Genomic DNA, 21,033 nt, shown 5'->3' with positions numbered 1-21,033 from the left:
TCAGCTGTGATGGTGTCCAAACGCTGACGTACGGGAATATAACTTCCCGAGTTGGGAAACTTCAGCTCCACTGTCCAGGGGAGGACAATTGGAGGGTTCGGTTTACTGGACGCCTCTAACTTCCATATGGGACATGCGCATAAACAATAATTAGCTTTTGTCAGCCGACCGGTTCACGGGTGCTCTTGACGATGCTGGCTGCTTCAAAGTTGTTACGTCAAGTGCGTACTAAAGCTGAATGCCTTTTCATGCAAAATTATGTTCTGAGGGAAAGCAATAGGATAGTGGTAGACTTACCGGACAGTAGCCGTTTTGGATGACTTCTTATTAGGAGATTAGGTGAATGGACTTGAGGTGAAACACAATAATGATTTCTCAAGTTTTGAGATATTGAACAATTTTAACTTACCACACTGCTATTCTGTAAATATCTATCAAAAGCGAATCCAATCATGTACTGTTAGTTATTTCTATCGATTTTAGTTCAATTTTTGTAAAGTTTTGCAGCTATATAAAAAGCTTACATGTTATATTGTGTTGTTATTGTGACAGATCTCTTAAACATAATTATAAAAGCAACACATCAAAAAATACCGTCATGACGATTTAAATAATTTGTTTTTTGGAAAGACAAATACTGATGACAAATTAATTTGTATACAAATAGTTAACAAATTAATGTGTATAATTAAGTTTAACAACATATTGGATTGGTAGCAGTGGTTGAAACCAATCTTAAACTAGCACTTATATAAAGCTAGCTAAACAACTGTTAGTTGCTGCATTTCAAAGGTTAATAAAAATTATGTACTGGAGGTTAAGTTACTTGAACTGGACAAATATACCACCGGTTCGAGCAATGAACTCTCAAAATTACGGTAAGTTAATTTAAAAAAACTCTCCTTTGAAAAGTTGAATAACGTAGAATGAGTCAATGTCGATGGATCTAATATTTTTCATTTGTACTGTTCTAAATGTACGTTCAACGTACACGTTATAAATGTACCCTCAATAAATGATTTCCAAACACATGATAATGCAACGAGTTTGATTCGCGACGATAATACATTTTGATATCACAATATTTCCTTTAATTTTTGCATTATACCCGACGCCAGCATAAATCAGCAGGAGAAATGATTCGCACAAAATTCCAGAAGCTCATAAGAAAAAAAAACACACACACTGTACAGAAAAATGTTGCCAATAACCGATATTAATCATTTTGGCACGCCTTTGGACGGTTTGTTTTGAGGTCCCTCCCGGAGGATCTTCCACGGATCGGACGAGGTGCGAGCTCGCGCCGCAGCGATTTATATAAAATAAAACGCACCGGGGGGTTGATTACAAAAATTCGATTGTTCATTACGAAGTTCTATGTGTCGTCCACGCACTCGGTGCATGCGATGCGGATGCGCGGAACGAAAAATGGACCACCACCAAAATATCCCTTTTCGGCAGCCATTGTGGTGACCGTCGGCCGTACGAACACGTACTGCACCCGACCGTCCTTTGTGGAGGGGGTTTGCATAATGTTTTCCCATTTGCTCGACGGCCACCGTGGACACCAAGTGTATCTGTGGCCCGCCCGGACAAAGGACACTTTGTTCGGTGGCTCCGTTTTGTTCTTCGCTTCGATCTTCCATTTTTCGTGTCGCAATGCAATGTCGCTCGCCCCAATACCGGCCATTGTAGTACGCATGTGTGTGTGTGTGTCAAAGGCCTTTTTCCTGATTATCACCGCGGTCCCACCCGCCTCACCCTGCCACTTACACCTCCTCCATTTGCCAGGTGAAACCAAGGTAACACACATAAAAACCAGCGCGCTGTTCACGACGGGTGAAAAAGGTGAATGTGTCACCAGCAAAGGCGTGCGAACAAAAAGCCGTCAAATTTTGGCCCGGGGCAGGGAGTGGAAGAATGGGAGAAAAAGGGGTGGCCGCCCTTTCGCGTCACGAAAGGCGAAACCGTATCAATACCAACGCAGGGCACCGTCGGCGTGCGGCTTTTGTAGTGTTTAATTACTTTTCTCCACGCGCCGGGGTTCCAAAAATCCCAAATACGAACGCGAAGCGCCTCTACATTCGTCACCATTCATAGATCCGCGTTTGGGATGTACTTTCTGAAGCGGAATAGTTCTTTTCCTGTCAAACCACCTCTTTGCTTTGTTGGCCAAACTGTGTAAAACTGTGAATAGATTGTTTGAACAACAGAGAATTGGCGTGCAGGTTGTTTAAGAACACCGAATTCACAGTCAGCTTGTGAGGTTTCTTCTAATGATTTAATTACTTCGGAGAATGCTTGTGCACCGAAATGAAACATCAATAGAAAAGGATACCTTAAAAGTTAAAACAAGAACAAGGATTAGAAAAATGCCGTATGCAGGGCTCTAAATATTTGCACATTATTTAATTTCACCCTAATTATTTTCAGATTCCTGTAACCTAGTCTTATTTGGTCAAAAAACATTCCATTAAATATTTTATAGAATGGTGTGATAATCTAACTGCCCTCTTCTATAATAAATTTGTATACAACAAATACTTGAGTATAAGCTCTTATTTTAAAAACTTTTTTGTAGATATAAATGAGGCTTTCAAAAAGTAAAAAAGTAATAATATACTTTCAGTAGGTTGCTATTATTAAAATTTTGACTTTATAATCCGTATTAAAAAAAAGGCCTACGATTTGTTTACCTGTAATAAACAAAGAGCAAAGGTTAAATTTCAAAAAAAAATTCTACCGATTCGCATTTAAATGTATCACACTGCCTAGGAACAAATGCAACGATTAGTAGCTGAAACTTCTACTTTCGAGAAAATTGGTTTCCTAAGTTGAAAAACATAATATATTTATCCTATATACACGGGTTTTGCGAGACTTAAAATCAAATATTAATACACACGCAAAGAAATTACCCTTCCCCAAATGTGTGTAGAACAAACGGATAATTTATGCATACTGATTAATCTACGATACGCTTTTTGACACTTTGCTGATTGATTAACATAATCTGAATACAATTTTGTCAGAAATTAAGTTACCATTCACACCAACTTTAGCACCTTGCACAATGCCCGACCATGTTGCAGAAACCCGACAACAATGCCGGTCCGGTAAAAGTCATCGCCTCTTATCTTGCCGCTTCGATTGTGTGTGCGGTGTTCATTGGCCAGCGTCACTTTCGCGCACCAAAATGGCGTTGACGGGCGGCTGCAAAAAAAAGGGCAGCCCTTTTCTCCCGCCACCGTGAGTTGACACCTCTGGAAGGGAATTGAACAGTTTCAGTCGAAGGAATAAAGCACGACGTGAAAAGCACAAGAGTTTGGTGCGAGGAGGAATTTATTTTCGGCACCAAAAGAAACTTTTCGACAAAATGCCGGTGCCTTGCTTTTGGATTCCGGTCATTTTGACGATTTTTCCGCCGCGGTTGAACGCTACAGTTTGGCCTCGACGAGCAACGGCCTTATCGAACCGTGTTTCTCCACCTGTTCACGAACCTTGGCGGAGGATCAATGGTGCCGTCTTCTGCAGGGCCTTCTTTACAGTACCAACCGGTAACACACGCACCATAACCAAACTCCAATGGCGTCGAGTTTCCTGGAAACTGCCCGAGAAAGGGTCAAACAATGCGGCATTATAATCTTTGTTGGTACAACAGCTACTGATTTCTTTGTCGTCCGGTTTCTTCCAAAACTTTCAAGAAGCTGAGCAGCGCACTGGGAAGAGGCACCCCGAAGACGGGTTGCGCTAGTGTAGCATAAGGCAAAGAAAACACTTTCTGCCGGCCGGCAGATCTTGAAGCAAGCCGCATTGAATGGTCCCTCCATGTCTCGCCGCTTCGTTAGCCACTGTTTTGCATTCATAGTTTCGGAACTCAACCTCTGGCCCACCTTGCCGTCCCGCCGAACGGGGGATCACCTTGGTCTGGCGCGCGAAACAGCGGGAAACAATCGGGTATTAAACATATTTTGTACAATCATGCTTCCCTTTCAAAACAAGCCGCATACTTTCGCGGCACTGGAAGGGCCGTAGTTTTTAATTATCATTCACCAAAATTGAAAAACGGAACGAAAACAACACGGCAGTGAAAAGTTCGCGTTCCGCGGGTGATCAACGCCCGATCGTGCCAACAGATTGACATCATCCCGCCAACACCACGATGGGGTTTCTCTGTCGCGGAAGAAGGGTTGTGCGTGAGATGCACTTTTTGCGGCCACGGCACGGCTCCGGGAGGCCAGGGTGGTGCTGTACATCTACTGCTGCGATCCAAAATCAATTTATTTAATTACGACAACGATGGTTGAAACATGGGCCGACCATTGTGGTGGCACAATAGCGTAGATTATTAATTTTAAAAGATGATATTTCTTTTCGGGCGGCTTTTGGGCCAGCGTGGCCGAGCGTTTTCTGTGGAGCATCGGCGCGCAGGCCAGTGTTTTGCATTGTGTCTGTATGGTGTGGTGCAAATCAATGTCCTTGCTAACACCATCGATTCATCAATCAAGCTTGGTTTTCATCAAATGGAACACAACGACATGAAACGTAAAAGTTGAGGCCTTTCCATTGTGCTTCAGCAATGTTTTTCAAAAGCTGCACGTTATGTTCAAATAATTTACATCTTTTGCATATTGGTGTACCAATGACTTTAAAATGTCGACTGACAGTTAAAGAGGCGTCGAAAGATAACTTTGAGAGAATGCATATTAAAAGGGCGTAAAATAATGAATAAAACTGACAAGTATTTGTTTCGTTTGATGAAATAACATTTTACAAATTAATATTGTTAATAATTAACAATTTCAGAAACAAAATTCAAATTGACATTTAATTATTTTTTAGTATAGGTCAAAAGGCTACATTATAACATAATTTTAAATGAAAAAGTAGTATTTAAGCTATGGTTTCCAAATTGCACAGGATATACGTTTTATAAAACTAAAAGTTTTATCCAGCTGTAATATTACTTGAATAATTCTACTATAGTTTGTGCATTTATTTATTTGTTTCAAGTTTTTCATGTTATCCTTTCGATTTTAGATCTTTCCTATTGTAACGGGAAAGACAGATGTAGATGTGTTTTTTTGTCTTTAATAATTTAATATTTGAGCATACCGTGCAGTCTGCTATTTCAAGGAATTCATAAATTTCCAAACTTTTTTGATCCTCATTTTCTTATATATTATTTACTTCATTCCAGATTATAACAAATTCTCATCGTAATTAAATGCAGCGGAAGCAACTGATGCAGTACAAATCTGAACAACTTTAATGTAATCGTTTTGAGAATGAAAATGGCAACATTGTTGCTTTTTCCTCTTCCCATACTTAGTTTCTTATCCCAAGACACGCTGTCAGCATGGTGAGGATAAAAAATTGTTTCTCTACAACATTATCTCGAACGGCAAATGTCACCAACCGAAAGTATTTGACCTTTTACACTGTTGCCCCTTTGTTCACCCGCAAAAGACTTATGATCTTTTGCCGTCTGCGTATCGAAACTTTAGTCTAGCGCCACAAACTTTCCGCAGCGGCATTCCCGCTGCCATACATCGCCACCAACCCACCTTCACAATGCGGCACAATGTCGTTAGTCAACCCTTGACGGCGCACTCTAACCCCCGCTGGAGAAGTTTCTTGTTTTGCATCCTAAGCTAAAAAGATCATCTGTCGCTTCAGACCAAAAGCCAAGAATTCTCCCACTGGACCAACCAGCCACATGCTTCGTTACTGCGGGTGAAAAGTTTGCTACCGAGCTACCGGCTGATGGTTGCGAGCATTTCTTTATTTTCCCTCTTTTCTACATGGGAAACGGAACGCGCGAACGGCACAAGCATAAAGATTCTAACTGTTAAAAGATCAAGTTATGTCACCTCTTTCACCGTCATCCACTTCGTACAAAGGCTGCAGGAATTTGGTTCAGTATGCGTGGATACGTTTTTAATGGAAAACGCGTCGCCATGATGTGTCCTTTCGTGCTTTGTGAGGAAAGGTCCCACATGATCCGCCCGTACTCACAGGGTAGAACTTCTGCCTTCGGAGCGTTTGCAAAAGGATTTTATTGTGGCATCCTATGCGTCCCTCGCCTCCAACCCCAAGCGATCGCAAGGATTTACAGGCTCATCCTTTTTCGCTTTTTCACACAATAGTCCTACAAATCTGAAGGGGCCAAAGTTACAATCAAATTAGGCTTCGAATTCGCACTAATATCCTCCCTCGGCGATGGGACAAAAATAGGGACCGGTCCCAGTCCGGGAGCACGCGCGGCGTCGAAAGTGCGGATCTTCCTTCCGGCAAAGATTAATGGTTTGTTTTTTTCCCCGCACCGGACCTCTTCCCTCGTCGGCAGAAAACCGAGCATCCAACAGAGGGAAATTCCCCCAAAGGAAAATGCTGATGGCGATCGTAGTGCTATCACGACACGGAATGGACGATGCTGATGTTTTCCCGCGTCCTGGTGGATGGGTTAGCATATTGATAATTTATGATACCCGCACCCATTGTTGATGGTCTTTATTTATCCGGAATTGTGTCATTATTTAAATTTGTGATTGCTTCGCGGCACTCTTCCACCGTTGTTTTCCCGCTTTGAGGGTTACATTGTGTTTTACGGACATGTTTTCTAGGATCGTTTCGGATTTGTAGCTAGCCTCAACACGCTGCTGCTGATTGTGCTAATCGGAACAAAAGGTTCATGTCATCATAAAATGAGGTGATGAAATAATAAAATATTCAATCCATTTCATTTCAATTTGTAGTAATCTAATCCCCTGTTCTTTCTTGTGTTAACCTCTAAGTCATCAATCTTTTCCGTTTATTCTTTTATTTTGTATCTTTTCATTATTTTATTTTCTTAAATCTATTTTAAGTGGTTTTCAAACCGTTACTTTAAAATTAGAAGAGCATTAATTTTATACGTTCTGCATCATATTTTTAGACAAACTACAGTTTACTAAACTCTTACTTTTTTCTGTTACTTACTTTGTGCAATCCCCTGTTCTTTCTCATATAACCTCTAAGCCATCAATCTTTGTCACTTATTCTTTTAATTTTGTATGGTTTTGTTTGTATCTGTTCATTATTTTTCTTTCTTAAATCTGTTTTAAGCAATCGCAAGGATAATTTTAAAGTAAGAATATTACTTTAAAATTAAAAGACCATTGATTTTTTTCGTACTGCATTAATTTTTAAGAAAAACCATAGTTTACTAAAATCTTAGTTTTTTTATCCTTCTTACTTTAATAAAACAAATGAAACGGACTAAATATGTAGTATGTGGTGACCATTCAGAAGCGTATGTGATTCCAAGAAACATTAGCACATCATTGTTATCTACTAACAAAACTCTACAACAATTCGTTCTACGAATAGAAACTCTGTAAACATTTACCAATATTTCACATTATTACGTTCGTATTTCCAATTCCATCATTCCACCAAATTGTTTCCCGCATTCTATCCCACCACCCTCCTGCGGCTCCGAGACAAATGAATCAATTAACAATTACCCCGAACTAAACAGTTCCGACCAGTGCGACCCATCGGCTTTGCCAAATTGTGCCACAACACCCCTACACTCAACGGGCGCAGAATGCAACACTTTCCCCCTTGTTACCCGGAGCCCCAGGGACGTTGCTCTTGACCCCCAACCCGCCAGCCCGCCGAGCCGAGAGGGTGTTTGTTTTCCACCATCAATTTTTCCACCGCTTACACTACCGATTGCGATGATGATGCTGATGATGCGTCGTTGCAGCGTGATTTTTCTCCTCCGGCACGGCCGCTGCCTCTCCAGCATATTGTTGATTTCATTTGTGACAGTATAAATTACACGCTTATGAATTAATAGACGAGCAAGAGCACGAGACACCCCGCCGGGCCATTGTTAATCTATGCGGATGTTCCGTAGCCGGGGGTATTTCGACCCTTGTGTTTTCGGGAGGGTTATTGGCGGATGAGTGTGTCCGCTTTGGTGGTGATTGCCAACGGGCGTTCAGGGTTCACAATCGCCAAGGTTACCGGCAGCGTGCTGTAAGACCGAGTTCGGTGTAAACCGAAGGGCCCTTAGCAGGGAAGGCTAGAAGGATTAACGACAAACACACCAAACCACAGCGACGTAGATGTAAATAAAATAAAATAAAAACGAATCCGCTCACGACAATCGGTAAGGGTTTGGTCAGCCTTCCGGCTCCGTAATGATAGGGGTAGAAAGATTATCGAGATAAAATTAGACCAATTATTTAAATTGATTTTACAATACTGCACTAACCGTGTGTTTCGATTTGATTTATTTTTTTAACGTTGATGCAATTTTATTTGAAAGTCGCGTAAAAAACTATTCACAAACAAAGTTTCAAACAATTTTGTTTCAAGTTTTTTTGTTAATGTACTTGTCTAACATGACATTTCCCAATTTTGTTTGACTTTAAGGTGCATTAAACTGTATTATAAATATGAAAGTTTCTACCCTCAATATACCTCCCATTATAATTGAAAAGGTCTCTACATTTTTCACTTTGAATGTGCGTGCATTTAATGCCCGATTCTCATTTTGCTACTCATTTTTCATTTTTCTTTTCAATGCAAGTTTTACCATTTTTTTTTTTCAAAGGTATTTTCGAGAGCATACGTCGTAGATCAATTTTTTGGAAGCTTAAGCACTCCTCAACTTTAGAGCAGTAATGCTTCACTACTCACTCACTTATAAAAAAGGAAATAAAATTGTTATAGGTCAGATTTACGAAAAGAACGAACTAGAATCATTTGGGTTGTTTGTTGTTTGATGTTATGATATTGACAAACAATTTTTATTCTATTAAAAAAATCTGCCTTGAGTACGCATTGCTCATTCAAATAGGTGTACGGTTATGGTTTATTATTAAAGTACAATCTTGTATATATTACAAATGCGATAAAGGCAACAAATAAACTAACAATAAACCGCTACAGAAAAAAAATTAATGCACGTGCCCGAACACCGATATGTTTTTTTTTTGTTTTTCTTTTTTCGTCAAGCATTCCTCTTCAAACCTCGCGTTTTCTATTTGTTACGATATTTCATTTAACGACGAAGGTTCATGAAATCCACCCTCCGAAAGAACATAAATTAAACCCACCACGTGTACCAAGCACTTTTCAGATCATAAAATAACAAAAAAACACATTTGCCCCAAAAACAAAGTAAAAACGTACGATTTAGCAATAATTATTCATACGAAAGCGTCTCAAGTGGTACTGGATTGAAGTTGAAATTGAGAACCGAATCTCGGTTCCGTTTTTAATATTCGCTACGTACACTTCAGCTTCAATCGATAGCGACATTTTTACCGTTTTTTTTGTTTCGATTCGTACACCTGAAAATAAAGGATCGCTGCAAAAAAATGGTTTGACACTATCAGAAGTATTAAAACTGTGTATCCAAATATGAGAATGAAAAAAAACAAGCTAACTTGAAAAACAAAGAAAGAGTATGGAATATGAATAACTGTTGTTATGTAAAACATCCCCTATGTTGAGATGTTGAAGCCTAGACTTACAGAAAATAAAAACTGACTTTGCTAAAAATATCGTTTATACTCGGCAGGATTACGGAGTTTACTTACTTGAGCACTTGTAGCAAGGACTTTTGGGACAAACTCCAGTTTCACATAACGTTTACGGGCTACTTTAACTCTTTTATTATGTAAATTACGCCTTGAAACAAAGAAACATTTCATTATGTCCCATCAAACTTGAGGCTAGATTTAACTTTTACATTACGTGTCCACTTTGGAGAAATACACACTAAGTATCACAATGAAATGCGAGTAAGAAACCCGAACCATAGACCCATAGCAAGAACATAAGTCAGCTTCCTTCTATTTTCGCTCCATTTACGGACTTTAGAATCCTAAAACTGTGCCGTTGACCTTAGCCACATTTAGAGCAAGAAAATTAAAAAAAATCAAGAATAAAAAAAAAACACCTTAAAGAAATTCACTAGTCATGGTGCTTCCCCAGTGGAAGAAAATCGGCCCACGAAATGGACACAAATAAATAGAGTGTCCACACAAAGCAAAAACCGGGGAATGGGAAATCCAAAACAAAATTCTAAAAACGACCAAATGGAAAGAAGCAAAATTACTTTTCTGTCGACGCGTAAGAGAGAGTTTTCTTTATTGTTTGTTGTGTATTGGTAAAAATGATTTCATTCTGTAAGCACCGTAACACAAGTCGTCCGTCGAGTCGCTGAATGGGGGAGATGCTCCAGGGAGAAAAAGGTGAGGCCGTAAACAAGGATCGTGAAAAACTCTAAACCGGAAACTGGCAGCATCAGGTCTCTGCTCACCAGACGAAACCTTCAGAACATGTTATGTTACAGTTGTATTTGTAACAAGTTATAGCTTCTTTTTAAATATATAAAAAAATATACATGTCTATTGAGAAGATTAATAAATTGAGGCATGAATTAGTAATAGCACAATGGAGATTATATGAAAAAAAATTATACGATGGGCGAACAAACTAAACAAAACCGTGTTATGGAAATTTTCAAAAATATTCATACAAGCGAAAGTGAATGAGGAAAAACCTATACATTTAGTATCATCTATAGAAGTACCTTATCTTTTCCTGTGTGTGTTAGACATGCTAAGAAACGAAGCGGAAACCCCTGCAAAAAAAGGAAAGAAAGAAACGGGAAATGATATGAACAAAATATTTACTCCATCAACCAAACAACCAACCAGGATGCTAAAACCGATGAGCAACAATAGCCGACAACAATCCTACGGTGGGGAAAAAATGGTAAAAATGGGAAAAATGGAAATAATGTAATGTTTGGTGCATTGTCGTCGAACAAAGCCGATCTTAGGCAGCATTTCCCCGGGTCCTGGGTTTCCCGAAACGAAAGCGAGAATACGGACACCGAAAGCGATGGCCGCCAGCTCGGGCAGGGAGTGCGGGTGAAAAGTGCGTACAGCAAAGGCAGACAGTGGTGTATTCCGCGAGGGTCCTTGTGGAGGGTTCTGGTGCGAAGGGCGGAAGCAGCGAGCCTGAATAACGACAACAGGAAATGACGCGACGATTACTAATGACAAACACGAGAATGGAACCTGGTAGACGGTGAAGAAGGGATGAAGAAGCGGTTGGTCCTTCGAATGGATAGGAAAAAGCAACCTAAGGCCGCGGAGTGGAATGTGGTTGGGTTGGAAAACCCGCGTCGGGTGTTCATCGAAATCCCTCGGTTCGCGTGCGCGTCCTTTTCGGTCGGATCGTCATTTTGTCGGCCGTTGTTTCAACGTGGCATGCTCTCGGGAAAGTGTGCGTCAGTGTTTGTATTTTCTATTGGGGTTGGAGACGCGCCTCGTAAAACACACCCCTGGCCGGGCTGGCGACTGCTTTGAGGGGGTGTAAATGACAAAGCGATACATAGAAACCCCGTTGGGATTTGGCCGACCGCCCAAAATGGAACACATCATCAAATTTCCACCAAAGCATCGCCATTTTACTCCTCCTCGCTACTCGACAGAATAGTGGATCATTCCAGCTGAATGTCCATGTTCATCCCTCGTCCAGAACTTCGCGCACTGCCGTAACTAGGCCGGATCGGGGTGGGCTTGTCACAATGGTTTGACATTACATTACCAAACAGTTCCAAGCACCTCTTATCGCGATAGCAATGCATTCGCACGAATTTACGCTTATGGACAACATTAATCATATCATGGCGCATATGCGAGAATGGGAGAAATTAATAAATTAGCCGCACCAATGGACGTTTGGGGAGCACTTAGGGTCACTTAGGGTGCGGTTGAGATGATAATGGGCATTATTGCTGCTGGGAAACTTTGGCTAATCGGTGAAATGGTACTCAATTGAAAATGAAAACATTCCTTACAAATATTACACTCCAACATTCTCATCGGAAATAGTTTGAAAAAAAGATTTGGTAAAAACTTTGCCATGCTTGCATTTGATTTTCGATATATTTTACTAATAGTTTTATTTTTAAAATAAATTTGATTTTTTTCGATTTTAGTGACAATAACGTTAGGGTATAATTTTTTACTTAACTTCTACCATTTACCAAGACTACCGCACTCAGCTCAAACAAACATTTTTGTAGTGGCTTTTGGTCACAAAGCTCTCGGAGTAATTATTAATGAGTTCAATGTATTTTCACCACTCGTAGTGCTAAAACCTTGGTATATTTAAGGTATTTCTATTCTTATTTCAATGTGCATTACGGATTTACTACCTGTTTTAAACAAACAGGCGTAAATGCAAATAATATTAAAAGATAGGAAAATTGTAAAAAGGTTGATAAATATGAATACTTAATAATTGTTTTTTTTTAAACAGAGTGCAAATAAATCAACATACTAGAGATATCAATCGATATGGGAATGTTTGTAAAAATCCGTTCGATGTAAATCTCTTCTTCTCTTATCTTCTTCTCTCTATATCTATAAAAATGAATGTATGTATGTTCGTGATGCTAAAACTCAAAATCGGCTGGCCCAATCTTGATGACGTCTTCGTATGATTTCTTCCTTTTTACCCAAGGAAGGTTTAGGAAAAAAGATAATTTGAAAACTCCCATAGAAAAGCCGGAAAATGGGAAAATTCGGTAAAAACGGCTTTCTTCCATATAAAAAAAAACTTATTTACCTTCTCTAACGAAATTAAAAAACCGGTTTGACTTATCACAACGAAGTCTTCTTATGGCTTATTCCTTTTGGTCCAACTAAGGTTTAGAAAAATGAAAAGTTTGAATATTTTCAAGGAAATGCCAGAAAACATAAAAAAAACTCGATAAAAGGCTTTTTTCCATAAAAGTAATTATCTATATCTATAAAAATGAAAGCTAAAATCGGCTGGAATCTTGACCATTGGTACGACCAATCTTTGTATGATTTGTTCCTTTCACCTTAGCAAGGTTTAGAAAAAAAGAAAATTTGAAAATTCCCATGAAAAAGCCGGAAAATTCGAGAATTTGTAAAAACGGCTTTTTCCATATAAAAAAAAAGTTTCTATGACGGATACTGAACAACGACTGGACTAATTCGTACAAAGCCTTCTGGTGGCTGATTTCTTTTGACTCAATTAAGAATTAGTAAGGATGAATATTTTTAAAAATTTCTAAGAAAAAGGAAGAAAACTAGAATACTCGAAAAAGGGCTTTTCCCATACGAAAAATTTCCATTTTTTGTTTGTAACGCTAATATTTAAAATAGGCTGAGCCAATCTTGAAGATGTTCATGGGATGATGTTCGTTTTTAACCAAGGAAGAGTAAATGGGAAATTCTTTAAGGAAAATCCAGAAGATGGGAAGAATTGTAAAAACGGCTTTTTCCATGTAATAAAATCAAGTAACTCAATCTTAACGATGTTGTGGGATCAATTGTTCCTTTTGGGCCAAACAAAATTTAGGAAAACGAAAAGTTCAAAAAATACAAATGAAAATAAGAATTGTCGAGTTAAATCTGTACTGGATCGTGGATTGTAACGTGAGTGTTGTTATTTTGCAATGCGCTTCATCGAAAATTGAACTCATTACAAATCTTTATCTGAACTTTGGGCATAGTATCCAAACTACGAATGATTGAGTGCGCGAGCGGTTTAAGTTGCCTTTAAAAAACTGATGCCATTGGACCATTGCCCTCATATAAATTGTGTGATCGTGTTGTAAGTGAATGAAAAAGTCATCAATCGTTTAGAATAATTTTATAACATTCTTTGGATTTGCCTGATATGCCGTGTCCTAAAGATGGATCTGCTATTGATATGTGTCGACATCAACGAACATAACGGACTTCCTTTGAGCTCCAATGCTTTGTTATTTCAATATTACCGGGTTATTAAAATTTGGCGTGGCGAAGTTCGTTGGGTCAGCTTGTTTGATTAAAATTGAAAGATACTAAGAAGGCTCTTAAACTTTAATATTTTTTTCATGTATTTAAAGATTTTGTTGTACCAACACGTTACGTTTGCCACGGTTAAAATGAACGAATAATCCGATCTGCACAAAACCAGCCTCCCGGGCGAGTCGGTTCACTAATTCTCATTACGGTCGTTATCATCCACGTGGGTATTTTAAAACACGAATTGGTTTCCGGTAGAAAGCCGCATTTCGCAGGTCTGCTAACGAGCGATTTCTTATCTCCATACTTCAGGGCAAGCAGCCAACAATGGGCCGCACTCGACTTTAATCCCCTCGCCCACCGAAAGCGTGTCACTTGGCGAACGATTGTGGTCTAAAATCGCATCGGTCGGCGATGCCAGGATAAAAGTAATGCTCACCGCGGAATCTGGAGGCCATCAACAATATTAAAACCAATAACAACCTAATTCGAAACCACTCGAGTACGCAATTTATTCGAAGGGGACGCTTCGGCGCGTTTCTTTCGAACCGCCGTTGGTTCCGTTGCCGGGTATTTCTTTCGCTTATTGAGGCTCGCTTATTAATCCTGACGATATTCCGGTGGACGGAAAAGCGGGAAGCTGGTCGGTCGCTCCGGAGAGTCCGGAACTGAGCGGGACAATGGGAATTCCGGAGAAGAAGAGGATGAAGTACCGTCCAAAAAAAGGGAGTGCAATGATCCGCGAAGCATATTGTGACAATCACTTCCACGTGCAATTATTCATTTTTCATGCGGTCGTTTTCCGATTCATACACCCTCGTACGGCAACCGTTACAACGAGGCGATTTTTCCGTCTTAACTACGGAGAACGAATTCGCAGTTGCTAGGGATTTGCAGGAGTATTGCGTACTGCCAAAAACCAGATGCTATGTAATGGAAACATATTAATGTATGTATAACATATATGTTGTCAAACATATTAATCGACAATTGGGATGAATTAATCATTTTTACAGCATCTATATAAATTTTTAAAATTGTTGAAAATCCCGATTCGGCTGGGTTTCGAACCCACGCCGTGGAGGTGGTGGGTGGACCCCCTATGCATTTAAATTGAACAGCATAAATTTATGTCCTATTAGAAGTTAGACATTCAAAGCATTAAATAAGCTAAATTACAAAATTTTCATTATCGTCTTTCCACGCCTATTGTTTGCTATATGAAAGGATTGAAGACATGTTATTTTATGTAACTTAATATCGTCGAAATCAAGTATTAATTCGATTTCGTTGCACATTAATATGCTATCTTGTAGCAGTAGAACTATAAAAAAAATCTTGTCAATTTTCAAATATTGGTCATATCTCTAAAGTTAGCTAAAGTAAAGATGATTTGTTTAACAGCTAAAGTTTCTTTTCCGGTGTCATTAGACTACCAGAAATGTCAAAAAACTAAAACTAACTTCTATTTAAACATCAAACTTTTCTGTTTTGCTTATAAATCATTGTTCGATTATTTAAACTAATTTCAATAACAATGGAGGAGATAATATAAAAGAAATTAATGATTTTTTTCTGAAGGATTTTAACATATTTTTATTTGTGCTGTATTTAAGTTGATGATATAATGTTACTTAGTTTAAATTTCAGAGCTCTATGACATCCGAAGTTGCATTCCCGAATAGGCATTAAAAAAATGGGTTTGCTCAGTAAACATAGTAAAAATTGTGTTTTTCAACTTTTTATTGACCATTTGTTGTTAATGTTTACATTTGATGAAAGTTGATTTTTCAAGTAGCTAAGAACTCCTAGGCTTACAAATCGTACCAATGTAAGCGGTCATCAACATAAGAAATGACGCATGGAAAATATTTTGTTCTTAAATTTGTTAATTTATGCAAAATTATAATTTAATAAAAACTTTAAAATATTGGTAGAATCTAAATTTGAAACATAAGAAAACCATAATACAGACCAAAACCATTTATCAATGCTATAAAAAACTTACTTCTTCCTAGCTCCCTTAGCTTTTGTGAAAGGAAAACTCTTTAATTCAATCGTCCCAGTTGTTCGAGAAAAAGAACAGCATGGATGTCGAACACCCTGAAGGAACCGTCCCACAGTTTACTCCTTCGATCTTGCATCAGTCTCACGGTCGCAACCAAGAAAAACACATAAACCCTTCGCCGAGGGAGAAAATGGGAGCATGCGAATCCTGCGCCCATTATTTCCCATACAAATCACATAATGAATAAGGAAACGGATCCGGAAGTGCCGGAAATATGGTAGCCGCTGCGGCAAACCGGAACCGAGTGCGAATGGCCCGTGGGGACATTAATTCTTTGCACCGAGCACCTCGCGTCTACCATCTTCTCCTTGCCTACCCCAGGCACCACCCCCGTTCGAGCGTTGGACAGAATTTTTCAATCCCATTATCCTTGCCGACTGTGTTTCAAATGTCGTACGTTTGTTGGCCACATTGCTTGGGCGCGGGTTGTTTCTAAGTTTGATGAGAAGGAGGAAAAGGGTGAAATCGAAAGCGAACTGTTTTATCGAACCCTACCGGAACATGGGCCCATACAGGGACGTCATAAAAACCCGAGCTCGTGCCACCTCCCGAGCTAAAAGTAAAGCCCGATGAAGGAAAGAAAGGATTGGTGAGGGGAAACGACAGGCGTTGGTTTCCGAATGGCCTGGACGTCGCAGCACTCGGACTCGACGACGGAAGTACTTTATTTATGACTGTTTGCGAAGCTTCCAACGGTTCATTATTGCCGCCTGGTCGGGACATCAGAACGTTTGGATATACATTCTGCATGAGTGTACGTGTTCGATTCGTTCGTTTTTGGAAAAAAACGAGGACGACCGGGCAAGGGGGTTCATTGAAAGTATTGCTAGACCACAATGGAAAACGAAATTGTCAACCAAGTGGTTTATTAATCTTCTTTTTTTCATACGCGTCAAAATTCACTTACTTTTTTGATGTTCAAATGAACTCCCAGGTACGATGGAACCTGTTTGTATTTGGGCAAATAAATCAATAATAACGATGACAAGTGGCCCGTAGGCGTTATTGCCCGCAAGGACACTTTCACCTAACAAGACATAGTTTTTTAAGGCAGACAATACGAAACATAAACTTAATTATTTACGCCAGCCTAGTTACTGGATTGTGTTGGCAATTTAAATATTCAAAGCAGGCAGACGATGTTTCGTTAAAAACTTAAATTTTTATGTGGCTTATTAAACATGTATGTAAACTAAACTTCCTTGGATGAACCTTGCAAAAATTATAAAAATTTATTCTTTAACTTGATTGGGTATTTACAGCCAAATAAAATAAAAAATCATTTAAATTATAAACAATACAAGTACATTAATAATTTAGAACAAATTTTCTCAGGAAAATGCCACATTTCTATTTCTTTCCATTTCCCTTTAACCCACGAAACACGATAAACGTTTGATTTTATTTCAAATAATTTTATTCCGTTTTATTAGACTTTGATCGGTTTTGTTTTTTTGTATGTTTTTTTTATACCGTTGATTTCAACTTCTTTTCTCCCCTCGGCCATCAACACCATCGAATACTGACAGATAACAAATACCACTCTTACTGACGCTTCGATACACTTCGTTTTTAATTACATTAAAAATACCTATCCGCCCACTCGTGTTTTCCCAGCGCTTCCGCTTTACCGTCCACCGAGGCAAAATCTCTTACATGGTAAAGCCTTCCGAAGGTGAAGCCTTGAATGCGAGATCTTATGCGAAGGGAAAAGGCTAAAACAATATCCTACAACATTGACCGCCCGAAACCTTGGGCGGGTTGGGCTTTCGTTTTCCGAAATTACAATTAATAATTATCTACTATACGAAAAGGTGGGTGGTAGGATGAACAGAAATGGCGAGAGATAGGGAGGGATGTGGAATGACGAGCACGTTGGAAGGGAGTTACTTATCGCCTAGATTTACATCGAGTAAAGATTTGGGATCAGAGTTTTCGCTTACAATTTATACTAGGTTTTGTTTCGTTTCTCTTTTCATTATTTCATAGCTTCATGTTCACTATTCGTTGAGGTCACACAGTGATAATTATTTACAAAATTCGCTTTCCCAAGTTCACATTTACTAGCCACTCGCGTAGAGTGGTTTGGCAAAGCTCACCAGGAAAAATAAAAAATAAATTGGGAGACAGAGAGAGGGGAAGTGTGAGGAGCTAGAAAAATAAAACGTAACTAAGATCAAAACACAACACTACTAAACGAGAGGCATGACGTTCCTACGCTCCGCAAATCGGTACGCAATACAGAGTGCAGATTTGAGCCGTTTGTCTTAAAATGCGAGAGTTAAAAACTAAAACGTAAGATCTTGCTTGTACCATTCCGGCGGGTTCACATCTTTTTATCTTTGTGCTACAACATATGCTACATTATCACTTTCGTTTTTGGCAAGCAAAAAACAAAACAACATGCAGCGGCGATCGCTTGCGTTTGCTTTTGTGAGCGAAAGTAACATGAAAATTAGTTTCCCCAAAAAGAACCGACGAGCCATCGATCGACGGGCGCGTATCAAAATAAATTAAAGCGTGTGGAGAATGGGAAACCGAACGTTCGGGAATGTGTTTAGCTATCCGAGAAATGTAACCGGGAATGTAACCACGTTAGCCTACTATGTACAAAATGGGGTCGCGTTTGGGGCCCTTACTTAGTAGATGACCTGCACCGGCCGCCGCATGGAGTTGTCGAGGTCGGGCAGCGCGGACTGGGACGTACTGGGGCTGGAGCCGGGTGACGCCGACGAGGTGGACGAGGTGTTGTACAGGCTGTTGGAGTGCGCGGCGTAGAGCGGGGCGGCGGCGGCCGCCGCCGAGATGCCGCTGTAGATGTTGGAGTAGAAGGAGCTGAGCGAGGTCGGGGGCAGCTGCTGGGCGGCGGACTGCTTGCCCGGATCCCCGAGCCCTCCCGGCGAGTGCCCGCTCTGTACGTGGCCCTGCTGCGATTGGTGCAACTTCTGCAGCGTCAGCGGGTCGAAGCTGCCAAAGTACGGCACGGAATAGTGCTGCTCGAGCTGCTGGAGTGGGTGCGTGGGGGCGAAGTAGGGTGGGAGCTGCGGGAACGGATACGAGGAGCCGAGCGACCCCTTGCCACCCTGCTGCATCGCTCCGAGGGCTCCGAGTCCGCCGGCGGCGTTAGCGAGCGGGTTCTTGGGCTTCCGGCGTGGCCGATACTTGTAGTCCGGATGTTCCTTCATGTGGGTCGCCCGCAGCCGCTTCGCCTCGTCGATGAACGGGCGCTTCTGGGCCTCGGTCAGCAGCTTCCACTCCGAGCCGAGCCGCTTCGAGATCTCCGAGTTGTGCATCTTCGGGTTGTCCTTGGCGATCTGGCGACGCTGGAGGCGCGACCACACCATGAACGCGTTCATCGGCCGCTTGATGTGTCCCTCCTGGCCGGGAGAGGTCTGTCCTGCACCAGCGCCACCTCCACCGCCACCACCACCACCACCCCCACCGGCGATCATACCACCCTGACCGCCGGCGTGATGATGATGCAGCCCTCCGTGGCCCTGCAGGCCGGCGAGGGAGGTCGGCGGAAACCCGAGACCGCGCTTGAGCCCGAGATGGTCGGCGGAGTTGGGGCTGTGGTTGGGCTGCGGGGCGAAATCACCCGCCGGCGGAATGTCCATGCCGCTGCCGAGTGAAAACCCATAGTGCGGGTGACCCAGGCTGGCCATGGTGTGATGGTTAATCATGTTGCTGCAGACGTTGTTGGTGTGCGTGAGTCACGAGATGCGCGGAACAAAAAAAATGCTCATAAGCACCACCTTTTACCACGTGATCGCAAAACGCAACGATCCACTGATGTTCGAACTTTAGGCTTTGATTTTCTTAGCAACACAGCACTCACTGTGGATCACCGATTCGAATCACTTGCTTTGAATGTTTCGAAATTGTTTTCGTCTTCCTTAAACTGTTTATCACCCGAGTTTGTTTCTTGTAGTGAATATTGAGGATAAACCACTTCACTGTGGCTGTTCACCAGACTGCCTGTAAATTGTTTCTGTTGTGCTGCTTCCTTTGACCTCGTGCAGATTTCACATACACAATAAGTGAGATCTTGTAGGCCGCTTTTTCACCACGCCACAAACAATCGAATACACTGCTGCTGAGGCCGTATGAAACAATCGAACAAACAAACAAAACCGATTAACTTGCACCTCCAACTCAGCTACGTGTTCGGTAAAACTCGACAAAGATCGCTTTTAAAAACGCAAATGGAATTCCGGTTCTCGTCGCAGCCTGTTGATCATCTGCTCGGTACCAGAGTTCGACTTGTACTGACTGCTTCGGTTGCTGCCGGATCCCGACCTACCGTTCCATCACGAACCGCTCCGTGTAAAGAAAACCCGCTTTGCTTCCTTTTTTTTGGGGTGCTTTGTTCCTCGTGTTTTGTTTTGTTCTCGCTCCGTCCCGCTCGAGGCAGCGCCTGCCCTTTTTGCTTTCTCTCTTTCTTTTTTTTATTGCAGCAGTTTTTGTTCCGTTGTCGATCGCTTTCTTTCCCATTCTTTGTCGACGATTACACGTGATTCTTTTTCAATTCTTCTTTTGTGCCCTTTGAAACTGTTCATCCCTTTCACTGGGAAGCTGTGTGAAAAGAGCGGTTGTTTCGCTTACACACGATGCTGGTTTGGGTGCCGAAGCGGTTTGCAATAGACAGCTATATGACCCTCGTACGGATTACTTGACGTGCCAGACAAGGAAACCCACTGTGGTATCGATAGCACATCTCACGCACACAACCACAGTCGTCATCAACGAAAAAAAGAGGCGTGCTAATGAAATGTTCCCGTGTAATAGATTTCGCTCTTTCGCATCAGCGCGTCTCTCGCTCACACTACTCCATTATTCGAACAGAAAGCCACAAGAACAACCGTCGGCATTCTTCTTTTCTACGACGCCTTTTATCCTGCTCCCAATATCCGCCTTTGTAGGACGCTTCAAACATCCGAAACGCAACACACCAAATCCCCACCAAAGGCGCGCTTTCTTACCTGCCTCCCGTTTCCCTCGGCAGGAGGGGATGAATGGGAAAAAAGCCCGCGAATACAAGCTTTTCTTCTCTGCCCTTTTCCCTTTTGTTGCGCTGTGCTGTGAGCTTCCAATATTCGATTTTGTATTTAACTTTGTCGGTAT

General features: G+C 41.1%; 2 protein-coding genes across 2 annotated transcripts in view; one reads left to right on the top strand and one right to left on the bottom strand.

The window, feature by feature from the left end:
* The window catches only part of LOC131287727 (glucose-6-phosphate 1-dehydrogenase), a 284,204-nt gene that overhangs the window by 58,986 nt on the left and 204,185 nt on the right, over positions 1-21,033 (top strand). The window lies entirely within an intron of this gene.
* Positions 18,549-19,592, bottom strand: LOC131287731 (SOX domain-containing protein dichaete). The gene has a single exon (XM_058316814.1). The coding sequence runs from the start codon at positions 19,590-19,592 to the stop codon at positions 18,549-18,551; it is 1,044 nt and encodes a 347-aa protein (XP_058172797.1).

Source organism: Anopheles ziemanni, chromosome 3 (assembly GCF_943734765.1).
Source record: "Anopheles ziemanni chromosome 3, idAnoZiCoDA_A2_x.2, whole genome shotgun sequence".
Classification (NCBI taxonomy): Eukaryota; Metazoa; Arthropoda; class Insecta; order Diptera; family Culicidae; genus Anopheles; species Anopheles ziemanni.
This window is presented reverse-complemented; position numbering and strand designations above follow the sequence as displayed.